The 17,636-nt window shown below is 40.1% G+C and overlaps 1 protein-coding gene across 7 annotated transcripts in view; it reads left to right on the forward strand.

Annotated features, from left to right (window-relative positions):
- LOC123500148 (mucolipin-3-like) overlaps positions 1 to 17,636 on the forward strand; it is a 608,730-nt gene that overhangs the window by 273,932 nt on the left and 317,162 nt on the right. For 6 of the 7 annotated variants that reach the window (XM_045248826.1, XM_045248829.1, XM_045248827.1 and 3 more), the window contains one exon: positions 11,829 to 11,945. The exons of the other annotated variant lie outside the window; for it this stretch is intronic. In XM_045248826.1, coding sequence (XP_045104761.1) covers positions 11,829 to 11,945 — 117 coding nt within the window. The remainder of the gene's footprint in view (positions 1 to 11,828; positions 11,946 to 17,636) is intronic. 7 annotated transcript variants of the gene reach the window in all.

A 17,636-nucleotide genomic window follows, 5' to 3' on the forward strand; every position in this document is an offset into this window, starting at 1 on the left:
ACCAAACTGCCTTTCCCTCAGAATGTTTTCAATTTCTAGATACTCACTCCACTTAGCTTTAATTACTACTTCACATACCTTGAACAATATACTAGTCAAGGATACTGGTCTATAATTTAGCGGTTCCATTCTACTACCATTCTTATATATAGGCACAATGTCAGCTCTTTTCCACTCTTTCGGGAATAATCCTGTTCATATGGAGGTTTCCACAATATCAAATATGGGGTTTAACAATTGATCCTTACATTCTTTTAGCAACCTCCCAGATATGCCATCAGGCCCCATTGATTTATTAGTATCCAGATTGCTTATAATTTTCCTTACATCTTCCTTAGTAACCATGATGTCCTGCATTTGCTTTATTTCCGTAGGCCTTCCTCCCATAAAATGCTCCTCCTTTGTAAACACTTTGCAAAAGTTGTTGGTCAAAATTTTAGCTATATCTCCAGCATCCTCATATACTTATTCCCCATTTTTTACTTTTTCTATTGCCTCCCTTTTATTTAGTTTTCCATTTATGAATTTGTAAAACATTTTTGGGTCACTATGACAGTTTTCCACCACCCTCTGTTCATATTCCTTCTGTGCTGTTCTCCTTACTTCAACATATCTATTCCTTGCTGTTATGTATCCTTCCCTTCATAATACATCACTGTTTTTCTTAAGTTTCTTCCATGCCTTTTCTTTGTTCTTTTTTGCTTCTTCACAATTTCTATTAAACCACTGTTTATTATTTAAAGTCCCCTTTCTGTAATATGGCATAAACTTTTTCACAGCAGAGTTATACAAATCCATAAATTTATCGTATTTCAATTGCATATCTCTTTCCTGGTATACCACGGACCAGTGAATTTCATTAAAGAACTCCCTTATATGGGTATAATTTGCCCTAGTATAATTTAATTTTTCCTCCTTGCGTTCCACAATCTTATTCGTTCTTAATTTTGTATGCAGCTCAAAGCTTAGGACATCATGATCGCTTTTCCCCAAGGGACTTTCATGTTCAATTTCCTCTTTTAGAGAGATGCCCTGGTAAATACCAAATCCAACCTTACTGCAACATCTTGTCCCCTGCACCTTGTTGGTGATCTCACCTACTGTGTCATCAAGTTATTTGTTGTTACCTTTAACAATTCTTCTGCCCACTCACCACCATTCACCACTTCGTAGTCTTCCCACACTATTTCTTTGCAATTAAAGTCTCCAACTATCATCACTCTATCCTTTCTGATGAGCTCTTGCTTCATTCTGTCTAGAGTATTTCTCATCACCATTTGGTACTGTTCATATTCCCAAGCACTGGTTCTGGGTGGTATGTATACTGTTATAATATTAATGTCTTTCTTGCCATCTGTTATAAGCATACTTATCACTTCCTCATTTCTCTTACTATAGTTCACCTCCTTCACTATCAAATCTTCCTTAGTAAGAACCATTATACCACCACCTCCTTTATTTTTTCTATCATTTCTCCATACTTTGTAGTGTTTTACAACAAACCAGTCTAGCTTTATTTCGGGCCTTAGCTTTGTTTCCACTACACACATTATGTCTAGTTCATTATTTCTTAGGTAATCCATACATTCTAGCCTCTTAAACAGAAATCCATCTATGTTCTTGCAAGTCACTTTTATTCCATTCCTAGTCTCATTCTTCCATGTAATGCCTATTCCATCTGTTTTATCCACAACTTCTTTAGCCTCCCATTTCTCATCCTCCAAAAAAACTTGATCTTTTCCTCCTCTGTTCTTTCGTCATTCCTCTCTTTCACTTCAGATACAGCTCCTCTGTACCCTTTCCACCTTCTTCACATTTTTCTTCATATGCAGACCAGACGCAAGCTGCATATTCTAACTGGGGTCTTATTAAGGTGCATAATATCTTCTTCATCATTCCTTCATCTAGGTAGTGGAATGCAAGGCCAATATTTTGGAGCATGTTATATGTTTTCCCAAATATCTTGTTAATGTGTTTCTCCGGTGACAAAGTGTTTTGCACGGTTACTCCTAAGTCTTTCTCCTCATTGGTCTCTTCAATCTTCTCACCACCCAGCCTGTAATCCCTGTTTGGTCTGTATCTACTTCTTCCCATTTTCATAACATGGCTCTTGTTTATATTGAAATCCATCTGCCATTCTTTACTCCACTCATATATTTTGTCAAGATCTTCCTGTAGTTTGTTACAATCTTCCACATTCTTTACTCTCTGCATAATTTTGGTATCGTTTGCAAACATTTTCATGTAACTGTCAATTCTTACTGGCATATCATTAACATAAATCAAAAACATGATGGGACCAAGCACTGACCCTTGTGGAACTCCACTGGTTACCTTCTTCCACTCGGACTTCCTTCCCCTCACCACTGTTCGCATTTTTCTTCTCACTAAGTAATTTTTCATCCATTTTGCTAGTTTATCACTTACTCCTCCAATTTTCTTTAGTTTCCACATCAGTCTATTGTGTGGCACTTTATCAAAGGCCTTTCTCAAGTTCAGGTAAATAGCATCCACCCATCCCTCTCTATGTTGTAGTATGTCAGTCACTCTTGAATAAAATCATAGTAAATTGGATACGCACGATCTTCCTTTTCTGAAACCAAACTGTCTTTCACTCAGAATGTTTTCAATTTCTAGATTCTCACTCCACTTAGCTTTAATTACTTCTTCACATACCTTGCACAATATACTAGACAACGATACTGGTCTGTAATTTAACGGTTCCATTCTACTACCATTTTTATATATAGGCACATTGTCAGCTCTTTTCCACTCTTTCGGAACTATTCCTGTTCGTATGGAGGTTTCCATAATATCAAATACAGGGTTCAACAATTGATCCTTACATTCTTTTAGCAACCTTCCAGATATGCCATCAAGCCCCATTGATTTATTAATAACCAAATTGCTTATAATTTTCCTTACATCTTCTTTTGTAACCATGATGTCCTGCATTTGCTTTATCTCTGTTGGCCCTTCTCCTATAAAATACTCCTCCTTTGTAAACACTTTGCAAAAGTTGTCGTTCAAAATTTCAGCTATATCTCTAGCATCCTCATATACTTTTTCCCCATTTTTTACCTTTTCTATTGCCTCCCTTTTATTTAGTTTTCCATTTATGAATTTGTAAAACATTTTTGGGTCACTATCACAGTTTTCCACCACTCTCTGTTCATATTCCTTTTGTGCTGTTCTCCTTTTTGTAAACTTCTCTTGATAATACATCACTGTTTTTCTTAAGTTTCTTCCATGCCTTTTCTTTGTTCTTTTTTGCTTCTTCACAGTTTCTATTAAATCATTGTTTATTATTTAAAGTCCTCTTTCTGTGATATGGCACAAACCTCTTCACAGCAGAGTTATATAAATCCATAAATTTATCGTATTTCAATTGCATATCTCTTTCCTGGTATACCACGGACCAGTCAATTTGATTAAAGAACTCCCTCATATGGTTATAATTTGCTCTAGTATAATTTAATTTTTCCTCCCTGTGTTCCACAATCCTATCTGTGCTTATTTCCGTATCCAGCTTAAAGTTTAGGACACCATGGTCGCTTTTCCCCAAGGGACATTCATGCTCAATTTCTTCTTTTAGGGAGATGCCCCTGGTAAATACCAAATCCAACCTTGCAGCAACATCTTGTCCCCTTCACCTTGTTGGTGATCTTACCCACTGTGTCATCAAGTTATTTGTTGCTACGTTTAACAATTTCTCTGCCAACTCTCCACCGTTTACCACTTCGTAGTCTTCCCACACTATTTCCTTACAATTGAAGTCCCCAACTATCATCATTCTGTCCTTTCTGGTGAGTTCCGGCTTCATTCTGTCCAGAGTATTTCTCATCACCATTTGATACTGTTCATATTTCCAAGCACTGGTTCTGGGTGGTATGTATACTGTTATAATATTATTGTCTCTCTTACCATCTGTTATAAGCATACTTATCACTTCCTCATTTCCCTTACTATAGTTCACCTCCTTCACTATCAGGTCTTCCTTAGTAAGAACCATTATACCACCACCTCCTTTATTTTTTCTATCATTTCTCCATACTTTGTAGTGTTTGACCTCAAACCAATCTAACTTTATTTTGGGCCTTAACTTTGTTTCCACCACACACATTATGTCCGGTTCATTGTTTTTTAGGTAATCCATACATTCTAGCCTCTTAGACAGAAATCCATATATATTTGTGTAAGTCACTTCAAATCCATTCCTAGTCTCTTTTTTCGATGTTTCTGTCAGTGTAATGTCTATTCCGTCTGTTTTTCCACCACTTCTTCAGCCTCCCATTTCTCATCCTCCAAAAAAATTTAGTCTTTTCCTCCTCGGTTCTTACGTCATTCTTCTCCCTCACCTCAGTTACAAGCTCTTTAATTTTCATCCGTTCCTCCTGTGACATATTTCTTCTTATGTAAATTGTTTTGGTCTCCTCAGAGTCCTTAAGTTTCCAAGCCCTCCTCAGCAAGGCCTCAGCTGCCACCTGAGACTTTAATTTCAATTTCAATGGTCTACTTTTGTCTTCCTCAAAAGCTCCTAGTCTAACACTTTCTTCTACCTCAGCATATAGCCACTCTTCCTCTTCTGAGATCTTATTCAGTAAAGACTTAATCCTGTCATTTTTTTTATCTCTCCTATCTTGCCAGTTCCTGTTTGTTTCCTCCCTCAATCCTGTTATGATCACACATTTTTTTTTTCAGCAAAATCTCTCATTACATACTCATTTTCCTTTAATGCCTTTACCATTTCACTCTGTGTAATCACTTTATTTTCTTCTTCCTGCTTTTTCACTATATCCCTAAAGGACTTTTGTACTTCCTAGTGTTCTTGCTTCACTTCTTTCATCTTAGCATCTATTAGGTTAAGGCATTCCTCATTTCACACATCCCCTTCAGATATTTTCTTCTCCATTTTGAGGAGTTTAGCCTTCATCTTGTCACATTGTTTCCTTAGCTGTTTGTTTTCTTTCTCCATTTCCACTTTTTCCCTCAACAACTCTTTGTTCTTTATCGTTAACAAATAGATTTCTTTTTTGAAGGACTCATTTTCCGCTAAGACTCTATCCCGTTTTTCTTCTATGGAACTAATGCTTAGAAACTTACTTTCTAACGCCTGGATTCTTGCATCCATGTCGAATTTTACAAGCCCTCTTAGAGTGGTAACAAAACCTTCAAAGTCCCTGGCAGGAGTGGACATCGTGTGTGTGTGTGTGTATTTACCTATTTGTATTTACCTATTTGTGTATTACAGGGCCCGAGCTAAGCTCTCTGTGATCTGTCTCCTTGTCCATTCCTGTCATATCTCTCTTGCATCTGATTGACACACACCGCGTCAACGACATCACTGCTCAGTTTATTCCACTTATCAATGCTACGATGCGGGAAACTGTATTTTCTCACGTCATTTAAACAGATGTCCTTTATTAGCTTTTTTCCATGTCCTCGGAGATGATTACTTGTGGTCACCTTTATCAACTCTCTGTCCAGTATGTCAATCTTGTTCACCAATTTATACATAGTTATCATGTCTCCTCTTGTTCTTCTCTTTTCTAATGTGGTCAGCCCTAGCTTCCTCAGTCTTTCCTCATAGTCTAACTCCCTGAGTCCTGGTACCATCCTTGTTGCCAGCCTCTGTACCCTTTCCACCTTCTTCACATTTTTCTTCATATGTGGTGACCAGACACATGCTGCATATTCTAATTGGGGTCTTATTAAGGTACACAATATCTTCATCATTCCTTCATCTAGGTAGTGGAATGCAAGGCCAATATTTTGAAGCATGTTATATGTTTTCCCAAAAATCTTGTTAATGTGTTTCTCTGGTGACAAGGTGTTTTGCACGATTACTCCTAAGTCTTTCTCCTCATTGGTCTCTTTAATTTTCTCATCACCCAGCATGTAATCCCTGTTTTGTCTGTATCTACTTCTTCCCATTTTCATAACATGGGTCTTGTCTATATTAAATTCCATCTGCCACTCCTTACTCCACTCATATATTTTATCAAGATCTTCCTGTAACTTGTTACAATCTTCCACATTCTTTACTCTCCTCATAATTTTAGTATCGTCCACAAACATATTCATGTAACTGTCAATTCCTACTGGTATATCATTAACATAAATCAGAAACATGATGGAACCCAGCACTGACCCTTATGGAACTCCACTGGTTACCTTCTTCCACTCAGATTTCCTTCCTCTCACCACTGTTCTCATTTCTCTTCCCATTAAGTAATTTTCCATCCATTTTGCTAGTTTATCATTTACTCCTGCAATCATCTTTAGTTTCTACATCAGTCTATTGTGTGGTACTTTATCAAAGACCTTTCTCAAGTCCAGGTACATAGCATCCACCCATCCCTCTCTATGTTGTAGTATGTCAGTCACTCTTGAATAAAAACATAATGAATTGGATACGCACGATCATCCTTTTCTGAAACCAAACTGTCTTTCACTCAGAATGTTTTCACTTTCTAGATACTCACTCCACTTAGCTTTAATTACTTCTTCACATGCCTTGCACAATATACTAGTCAAGGATACTGGTCTATAATTTAGCAGTACCCTTCTACTACTATTCATATATATAGGCACAATGTTAGCTCTTTTCCACTCTTTCGGGACTAATCCAGTTCGTATGGAGATTTCCACAATATCAAATACGGGGTTCAACAATTGATCCTTACATTCATTTAGCAACTTCCCAGATATGCCATCAGGCTCCATTGATTTATTAATATCCAGATTGCTTATAATTTTCCTTACATCTTCCTTAGTAACCATGATGTCCTGCATTTGCTTTATTTCCGTAGGCCTTCCTCCCATAAAAAGCTCCTCCTTTGTAAACACTTTGGAAATGTTGTCGTTCAAAATTTCAGCTATATCTCCAGCATCCTCATATACTTATTCCCCATTTTTTACCTTTTCTATTGCCTCCCTTTTATTTAGTTTTCCATTTATGAATTTGTAAAACATTTTTGGGTCACTATGACAGTTTTCCACCACCCTCTGTTCATATTCCTTCTGTGCTGTTCTTCTTACTTCAATATATCTATTCCTTGCTGTTTTGTAGTCTTCTCTTGATAATACATCACTGTTTTTCTTAAGTTTCTTCCATGCCTTTTCTTTGTTCTTTTTTGCTTCTTCACAATTTCTATTAAACCACTGTTTATTATCTAAAGTCCTCTTTTTGTGATATGGCACAAACTTTTTCAAAGCAGAGTTATACAAATCCATAAATTTATCGTATTTCAATTGCATATCCCTTTCCTGGTATACCACGGACCAGTGAATTTCATTAAAGAACTCCCTTATATGGTTATAATTTGCCTTAGTATAATTTAATTTTTCCTCCTTGCGTTCCACAATCTTATTCGTGCTTAATTCCGTATCCAGCTCAAAGCTTAGGACATCATGATCGCTTTTCTCTAAGGGACATTCATGTTCAATTTCCTCTTTTAGAGAGATGCCCTGGTAAATACCAAATCCAACCTTGCTGGAACATCTTGTCCCCTGCACCTTGTTGGTGATCTCACCCACTTTGTCATCAAGTTATTTGTTGCTACCTTTAACAATTTTTCTGCCCACATACCACCGTTCACCACTTCGTAGTCTTCCCACACTATTTCTTTGCAATTAAAGTCTCCAACTATCATCACTCTATCCTTTCTGATGAGTTCTTGCTTCATTCTGTCTAGAGTATTTCTCATCACCCTTTGGTACTGTTCATATTCCCAAGCACTGGTTCTGGGTGGTATGTATACTGTTATAATATTAATGTCCCTCTTGCCATTTGTTATAAGCATACTTATCACTTCCTCATTTCTCTTGCTATAGTTCACCTCCTTCACTATCAGATCTTCCTTAGTAAGAACCATTATACCATCACCTATTATACCTAGCAGTTCTATCCTACTACCATTCTTATATATAGGCACAATGTCAGCTCCTTTCCACTCTTTCTGGACTAATCCTGTTCATATGGAGGTTTTCACAATATCAAATACGGGGTTCAACAATTGATCCTTACATTCATTTAGCAACCTCTCAGATATGCCATCAGGCCCCATTGATTTATTAATATCCAGATTGCTTATAATTTTCCTTACATCTTTCTTAGTAACCATGATGTCCTGCATTTGCTTTATTTCCATAGGTCTTTCTCCCATAAAATGCTCCTCCTTTGTAAACACTTTGCAAAAGTTGTCGGTCAAAATTTCAGCTATATCTTCAGCATCCTCATATACTTTTTCCCCATTTTTTACCTTTACTATTGCCTCCCTTATATTACTTTTCCATTTATGAATTTGTAAAACATTTTTGGGTCACTATCACAGTTTTCCACCACCCTCTGTTCATATTCCTTCTGTGCTGTTCTCCTTACTTCAACATATCTATTCCTTGCTGTTTTGTAAACTTCTTTTGATAATACATCACTGTTTTCCTTAAGTTTCTTCCATGCCTTTTCTTTGTTCTTTTTTGCTTCTTCACAATTTCTATTAAACTACTGTTTAATATTTAAAGTCCTCTTTCTGTAATATGGCAGAAACTTTTTCACAGCAGAGTTATACAAATCCATAAATTTATCGTATTTCAATTGCATACCTTTTTCCTGGTATACCGCGGACCAGTCAATTTCATTAAAGAACTCCCTTATATGGTTATAATTTGCCTTAGTATAATTTAATTTTTCCTCCCTGCTTTCCACAATCTTATTCGTGCTTAATTCCATATCCAGCTCAAAGCTGAGGACATCATGATCGCTTCTTCCCAAGGGACATTTATGTTCAATTTCCTCTTTTAGAGAGATGCCCCTGGTAAATACCAAATCCAACCTTGCTGCAACATCTTGTCCCCTGCACCTTGTTGGTGATCTCACCTACTGTGTCATCAAGTTATTTGTTGCTACCTTTAACAATTCTTCTGCCCACTCACTACCATTCACCACTTCGTAGTCTTCCCACACTATTTCTTTATAATTAAAGTCTCCGACTATCATCACTCTATCCTTTCTGATGAGTTCTTGCTTCATTCTGTCTAGAGTATTTATCATCACCATTTGGTACTGTTCATATTCCCAAGCACTGGTTCTGGATGGTATGTATACTGTTATAATATTAATGTCCCTCTTGCCATCTGTTATAAGCATACTTATGACTTCCTCATTTCTCTTGCTATAGTTCACCTCCTTCACTATCAGATCTTCCTTAGTAAGAACCATTATACCACCATCTCCTTTATTTTTTCTATCATTTCTCCATACTTTGTAGTGTTCTACAACAAACCAGTCTAGCTTTTGTTTCGGGCCTTAGCTTTGTTTCCACTACACACATTATGTCCGGTTCGTTATTTCTTAGGTAATCCATACATTCTAGCCTCTTGGACAGAAATCCATCTATATTCCTGTAAGTTTCTTGTATTCCATTCCTAATCTCTTTCTTCCATGTAATGTCTATTCCATCTGTTTTATCCACCACTTCTTCAGCCTCCCATTTCTTATCCTCCAAAAAACTTGGTCTTTTCCTCCTCTGTTCTTTTGTTGTTCCTCTCTTTCACTTCAGTTACAAGGTCTTTAATTTTCATTCGCTCATCCTGTGACATATTTCTTCTCATGTAAATTGTTTTGGTTTCCTCCGAGTCCTTAAGTTTCCAAGCCCTCCTCATCAAGGCCTCAGCTGCCACCTGAGACTTTAATTTCAATTTTAATGATCTATTTTTGCCTTCCTCAAAAGCTCCCAATCTCACACTTTCTTTTACCTCAACATATAGGTCCTCTTCCTCCACAGAGATCTTATCCAGTAAAGACTTAATCCTGTCATTTTCCTTATTCCTCCTATCCTGCCAGTTTCTGTTAGTTTCCTCCCTCAATCCTGTTATGATCACACATTTTTTCTTTTAAGCAATATCACTCACCACATACTCATTTTCCTTTAGTGCCTTTACCATTTCACTCTGCGCAATCATATTATTTTCCTCTTCCTGCTTTTTCACTATCTCCCTAAAGGACCTTTGTACCTCCTGATGTTCATGGTTCACTTCTTTCATCCTAGCATCAATTAGATTAAGGCATTCCTCCTTCCTCAAGTCCCCTTCGGATATTTTCATCTCCATTTTTAGGAGTTTAGCCTTCATCTCTTCACATTGTTTCCTTAGTTGTTGGTTTTCTTTCTCCATCTCTACTTTTTCTTTCAATAACTCTTTATTCGCTATCGTTAACAAATAGATCTCTTTTTTGAACGATTCATTCTTGGCTATAACTCTATCCAGATTTTCTTTTATGGACAAAATGTTTAGGAACTTACTTTCCAGTTCCTGGACTTGCATCCATATCTAATTTCTCCAGTCCTCTTGGAGTAGTTACAAAACTTTCAAAATCCTTTGGTTGTCTAGGGGTAGCCGCCATGTTTGTTAATGTCAGCTGATTACGGCCAAAACAATCACCGCCCACACTCACATCTCAGGGACCACTCTCTATATCCCTCACTTTCAACACTATGCGACAGTAGGACATCAACAGGACACTAACTTAGAGGTACCCGGGCCCTGTAACACCATAGGTATTTTCACTTCTTCCCGTCCACAGCTGGAGACGAGCCGTTCTCTCTCAGCGACGGCGAGTGTGTGTGTGTGTGGGTTGGTTGTCTCCGGAAGGACATGGAAAGATGTAGGGTGGTATTATCATTAATGAATAATAGAAAGAAAGTGGGTGATAGGACAGATCCCTGAGGAACACCACTATTAATAGATTTAGGAGAGGAAGAGTGGCTGTGTACCACATTTGCAATAAAATAATCAGAAAACAAACTTGAGATAAAGTAGCATAGAGAAAGATAGAAACTTTAGGAGGGCAATTTTTAATTTAATGCTTTGTGCCAGACTCTATCAAAAGCTCTTGATATGTCTAATGCAACAGCAAAAGTTTCACTAATATCTCTAAAAGAGGATGGCCAAGACTCAGTAAGAAAAGCCAGAAGATCACCAGTAGAGCAACCTTGATGGGAGCCGTACTGGCAATCAGATAGAAGATTGTGAAGTGACAGATATTTGAGAATCTTCCTATTGAGAATAGATTGAAAAACTTTAGACAAGCAAGAGATTAAAGCTATAAGACAGAAGTTTGAGGGATTAGAACGGCTACCCTTTTTGAAATAGGCTGAATGTAGGCGAACTTCCAGCATGAAGGAAATGTAGTAGTCGATAGACATTTTTGAAAGAGTTTAGCCAAGCAAGGTGCAAGCATGGAAGCACAGTTTTTGAGAACAATAGGAGGGATCGCATCAGGTATGTACGTAGGTGTGTATAAGGAGCTGATTCTCGAGCATGCGTACGATCTTGTATTGAAGGGGTTGATTTTTTTTTTTTTGTACGTTGTGCCCTGTAGTGCCATAACGCTTGAAGAGTATGTAGGAAACGTTGTTCAGCTTCCGCCCATTAGTGGGCAATTTTATTTTTAGTGGTATTCATATTAGTGCCCATATCACCACCCAAGTGGATCTTGGGTGTAAGCATCTAGAACTTGGATATCATGGTGACATGTAGGTAACTTTAAACCACTTGACAAGTGGCATAGACGTCTGCCCGATTCCACGCTCACCACCTTATCCATTATGCCACCGCCTCCCTATCAGTCAGATTAGGCAATTAATTTAACCAATTTGCCATTTTCATTAGGATAAATGGTTCATTGGACGCATGGCTTGCATGTTGAGCCCATGCAGTTTGATATCTATGATATTCACTATATTGAGATTCATTATATGAAGGCTTTATCATATTTTTACTCTTCAGTATATATTCTTGTGTCACAAAATTGTGTTTTTATATTCCAGGTAATATTCAACAACCATGACCATGATGGACAAATGTTAGTGAATCTGGATGTAGCAGCACAAGTACTGGAATGCCAAGGATCAGTAAAATTGGCTTCTGAGGCATACACACTCAAGGTTTGTCTTTTAGTATCTCTTCTCCCTCTTCTAAACCCAAATTACTGCTGTACCATCACTTTTTTTCCCAGGTACTGCATCCATTTATCCTTCATTATTTTTTTCACATATTTTACAGATCATACTTGTTGAAGACATTGCTCTATAGTTCACTGGATCTTCCCTGTTACTCCCTTTATAAATTGAAATTTTGTTTCTTGTCTTCCTAATGTGTTTTCACAAGGTCTTAATAAAACTGTCGACCACTAATGTCATTCATTCTCTCAACATTCATCCCAACACCCATTCTGATCCTGGGATCTTTTTAACATTTAGTCCCTCCAGCTGCAGCTACACTTCTTCCTCAGCCACTTGGATTTCCTCTAGACCTTTTCTTTTTTTTGCTCAGTTCACTCTGCCCAACAGATGTTCTTTCTTCACCTTATAATATTTATTCTTTCTTTGTTTTCCATTTTGTTATTTAAATACTTGAAGAATAGTTTTGGTTCCTTCTTAATATTCTTGTAACTTGTCCTTTCTTTTATAACAATATTTTCATTAATTTCTTTCTGTTGTGTAATTTTGTTATAGGTCTTTTGTACTTTTTTCCTCCATTTATTTCATGTGTTCTCTCTCTCTCTCTCTCTCTCTCTCTCTCTCTCTCTCTCTCTCTCTCTCTCTCTCTCTCTCTCTCTCTCTCTCTCTCTCTCTCTCTCTCTCTCTCTCTCTCTCTCTCTCTCTCTCTCTCTCTCTCTCTCTCTCTCTCTCTCTCTCTCTCTCTCTCTCTCTCTCTCTCCTTCTGTGATACTTCACATTCTATATTATACCAGTATTTGTTTTATCTTCTATTTGTATTTACTTTTTGGTACACATCTCTTTCCCTCCTTCTTTTATACATATTACTGAATGCTTCCCACTTCTTTTGCATGCTTTGTTGTAATAAGGAAGGTCTAATAGACTATTAGTTCATGGGATTGTGAACTTAACATTAAAGCCAGCTTTGATCTCTCTAGATGTTTCAAACCTCTTGTGTCTTACAACTGAAGGGAGCAGTCACAGCCTACCCTCTAAAGACAACTGTCATCCCTGACACAAAACTACATGTACCTCAATAAGTTACACAGCCTTCTTAGAATTCAAAATTGAATTGGCAACTTCTGCACTAGTCATGCAGACTACATCTAGGGAAAAGATGATAAATGTCTCAAGGTTGGAGTGCTCTTCTGGTATCAACCCTAAATGTCTTGACACTCCCATCAACTTTTCTTTGCTAATTTCTACAGCATTAATGCTCTTTGATAGATCTATCTTTCAGTATGTAGAACACTACCTCTCCTCTACTAAACCAAATCTTCTTTTTCTTAGTGAAACATAGGTGTCTGAGGCAACTGAGAGTAGTCCCTCATCTGTTCCCTTCTATTTTGTCTATCCTGATTCTAGTTCTAAAGATGGATGTTATATCTACAGTCTGCGTGAAAAGTCACCGTGTCTAGGGAGCGGTGCAGTGACTTTACAAGTTGACTGTATTTCTTTTGTTGCAACAAAGCCAAGAGGGGCGAGAGAGATATCGTATGTCTGACAGTGAGATACACCCCTCTCTACCCTCATGCTGCTGAGAGAGGCTGCTCAGGCCACTCTCAGTTGTCATAGGGAGTAGATATTTGGTACTGCCTTATTTGCTTCTCCCTGCTTTCTGCACTAATATTGCACTTCTTTTCTTATGCATCACAGCTTAATAGGCATGGGTGGAAAGTGCACTAATGAGAAAACTATTCAGGCTATGATTAATCTCCATAAAGCAGGTATTAGCAGCAAAGAAATCTGCACAGTACTCCTTACTGTGCAGGTGCTCATTCAAAAATTCAAAGCTGGTGGGGGCAAAGATTTACCACTCGCACAAAAGTCACTTGGTAGGCTACGTAAGGTACCTGAGAGGACAAGAACACTTCACAGGAGGTAGCTGGAGGTCAATCTCAGTTTTACAGGACACCAAATTATGGAAGGGAATCATGACTTATTAGTTGGTGTCTCTCTCCGTACTGTCCATGATACTTTGTGGCGTGACCTTGGGTACCGCAGTTACCGGGCAAAGAAAAAGTCACTTATAAATGACTCACAGAGAAAGAAAAGGATCCAGTTTGCAAAGAAATAATAGTTTTTAAAGTAAAACCTTTTTTTTTTTAATATACTTACCCATATGTAATTACATATGCCTATATGCCAATATTCCCATACTCAGCATAGTAAATCAACCAGCACTTCTATATGGAGATCGTGCCTATAAAAGTACCACGTCACTTCTGCGTGCTGGGAACCACCAGCCCAGCTGGCCACCATACCTCGGATCCTTTCTGCCAACATTGACAGAAACACAGAGGGAAGGGAGGAAGGGAGTCTCTGACAGAAACATAGAGGGGAGGGAGGAAGGGAGTCTCTTACTATGTAATTACAAATGGGTAAGTATTTTCACAAAAAAATTTTTTACTTTAAAAAACTATTTTGTTGCTACATATGCTAATTATCCATATGTAATTACATATGCCTGATTTCCAAGTATAGGTGGGAGGATGTAGCAGAACCCTGAAGATGGAAGACACGATCTCCAAAATCGCCAAAACCCCGAAAACGGAAAAATAATGTATCTGTAAATCTTGTTGCTGACAACAAGGGAAAACCAGAATGAAACTAAACCAACATCAGTGAATGCCAAAACTATTGGCTCAAGAGAAAAAGTATCTAAATACCTATGAGTAACATCTTTTAGGTAAAAGTGGCAAAGGTGGTTATACTCTTCCACGCACCAGCCTTGAGGACCAAGTCTAGACTCTAAACTTTTCTAAAGAGAACACTAGTTGCAATAGCCCGAACCTCATGGGCGTTCACTTTCAGAAGGCATGACTCCTCCTCTGACACACTCACATAGGCGCTATGAATCACTGACAAATCCACTTAGACAAGGTATGAGTGTGGACAGCTTGTCTGGGATCCAAAACTGTGACCAACAACCTAGACCAGGCTGGCTGACAATCCCTAGTCCTGCGAAGATACTCATGGACTGCCTGCACCGGACAAAGAAGGCGGTCTACCTCGTCCTCCCCTACAAAATCAAGAAGAGCAGGAATAATGAACTCGTCAAAGGAATGCTGGTCCGGACACTGAGTCTTAGCCAGGAAATCTGGGGCGAAGGAAAAGATCATGGACATCCAACCTCAGCTGACAGGCCATGAAGCCCACTAACCTGATGAGCCGAAGCGAGCGCCAGAAAAAACATAGTCTTAAGCGAGACATTCATCAGTGAGGCTGTCCAAGGGCTCATAAGGAGGATGTAACAAGGACCGTCGGACCAGGGAAAGGTTTCAGGCAGGTAACTGAGGTGAACAAGGTGGACAAGAGACCAACCACAAAGAAGTGGAACAGAGAAGAAAGGTCTGGATTGGTGGAAAGGTCTATGTCTGACTGACGCATAACAGAAGGTAAGGCACAACGATAACCTCTAATTGCTGGCACTGACAGGTGCTTAGATTCAATAAGGAAAAGCCAACTGCACTACAGAGGCAGAGCATGGATCCAAACCCTTCAACTCACACCAACCACAAAAGACTCTCCACTTTGCCTGATGAACTGAGGCTGACTGCCTGACTGGCCGAAACATGAACTTAGCAGCCTTGCGCGAAAACCCTCGTGCTTGGAAGAGACACTGGAGAGTCGCCATGCATGAAGATGAAGATTCTCCAGAGAACCATGGAAGAAGGGATGGTGAGGTTGTCGAAGGAGAGACTGCCACATGGGAAGAACCCGGGGACTGTCCATGAGCAGGTCCAGCAACAGGGAAAATCAGTCTGCTTGAGGCCAAATAGGAGCAACTAGTGTCATACACACAGCCTGCGACTTGTGAACCCTCACCAGAACATGGCGGATCAGAGCGAATGGTAGAAAGGCGTACAGATCCAGACTGTCCCACGGAAAAGAGAATGCATCCTATCGCCAGGCTCCCTGATCCGGAGGAGGAGATACATACAGGGGCAGACGATGAGTCAGTGCTGTGGCAAACAGATCTACCAGAGGAGACCCCCACACCTTTCCTGCAAATTTCGGGATGTAGAGTCCACTCTGACTTGACACACTCCCGACTGAGCACATCTGCAATCACATTGCGGTGTCCTGGAATGAAAACAGGGCAAAGAGAGATGGAACAGCTCTCGCACCACCGGAGAACCATCCCTGCTAAGGCTGACAGAGGTTTGGAATGAGCGCCCCTGGACTTCTTTAGATAGGTGACCACTGTTAAGTTGTCGGACATCACAAACACCACTGACCCCGAGAAGGCCTGCTGAAAACTCTGGAGAGGCCGAAAGACTGCCAAAAACTTCAGATTATTTATGTGGAGCCCCTGCTCCTCCAGAGTCCAGACTTCCGAAGCCAGAGAATCTCCCAGGTGAGCTACCCACCCGAGCTGGGAAGCATCTGAGAATAGGATCTGTTCCGGGGGTGCCACCATGAACGGGGCAGGGCGCCTTTCAGCAGCTTCCCTAGTGAGATCCCCAACAGCCCCAAGAGTGGCCATGGAAGAATACTCGAGAGCGAAAGAAACCACTCACCTTAGGAGCAGGAGGGGACGGAACCGAAGGAGGAGCAAGGTGTCCGAACCAACGGCACAACCAGTCCTAGCCCTGATGCCCCGAGCTGTGGAAGTCAGGCCATGAGCAATCTGGGATAAGAGGGATCATTGCATGGACTCAAGCTCCCTCTGCTACACTACCGCCAGAGTCTGACTATCAAAAAGGTGGGAGCCAACGGGGGAACGCATCAATTGCCGTTTCTCCTGGTCACCGTAGGTATTAGGGAGGTTTCTCACCACAGCCTGCCTGCGTAACATCATCCTCAAACGGAGCATTTCATAGGGCTGCATAATATCTAAATTTGCCCCGGTAAGAGCTCCCAGGCAGTCCAAGCCCCTCTGGGTGGCAGCTCTGGAAAGGCCAGCAAGGGCCCCTAGAACCTGATCTGTCCTGGAAGTGATATCAACCAGACTACTCAAAATATCTTCTAATTGAGTAGCCATATGCCATGGAAGACTCACAGTCAAATCTTTACTCACCACCAAATGAAGCAGCTCATCATTAAGAGGAGGAGCCCCACAGGAATCTCCTTCTGGAGTGTACCACCTCTCTGCCCTTGAAGCCCACCTCCTGGGCAAGGCGAACTTGGCTGAAGTCAGGTTAGAGATCCCAGGGAACATCCCAGTTGTTCTCTGCAAACCTCCAGAGCCAGGGAAGAATGAGGCAGCACCAAGAGAGTGGGGCCAGGCTGTGAAGTCCCAAAGGTGTGCTGTCCCCAGTCTGAAGAGTGGAAACAAGAGAAGAGGGCATGGGGAGACCCAAGGACTCTCTCACTGAGGTAAGAAGCTCACGAAAGGAGGACATACCTTCCTCATCCGGAGTGCCAGCCTCTCCCGAAGGAACGTCATCAAAAACCTCATCCACCTCTTCAGAAAACGAAGGTCAGCCTATGGCAGCAGCCTGACTAACTACTGCGCTACCAGGATCCGCGCTCGCATCAACTGGCTGGGGCGGGACCTGCGAAGGCATTGACCCATGCAGCAAATCAGCATGAGGCAGGCCCATAGAAGACATGCCTGCCGAGTCTGCAAAATTGCCATCACCCTGCAACCCACCAGGGAGTGGTGCCGCCACCAAATCTGGGAGGAGACTG

The sequence above is a fragment of the Portunus trituberculatus genome, chromosome 50 (assembly GCF_017591435.1).
Source record: "Portunus trituberculatus isolate SZX2019 chromosome 50, ASM1759143v1, whole genome shotgun sequence".
NCBI lineage: Eukaryota > Metazoa > Arthropoda > Malacostraca > Decapoda > Portunidae > Portunus > Portunus trituberculatus.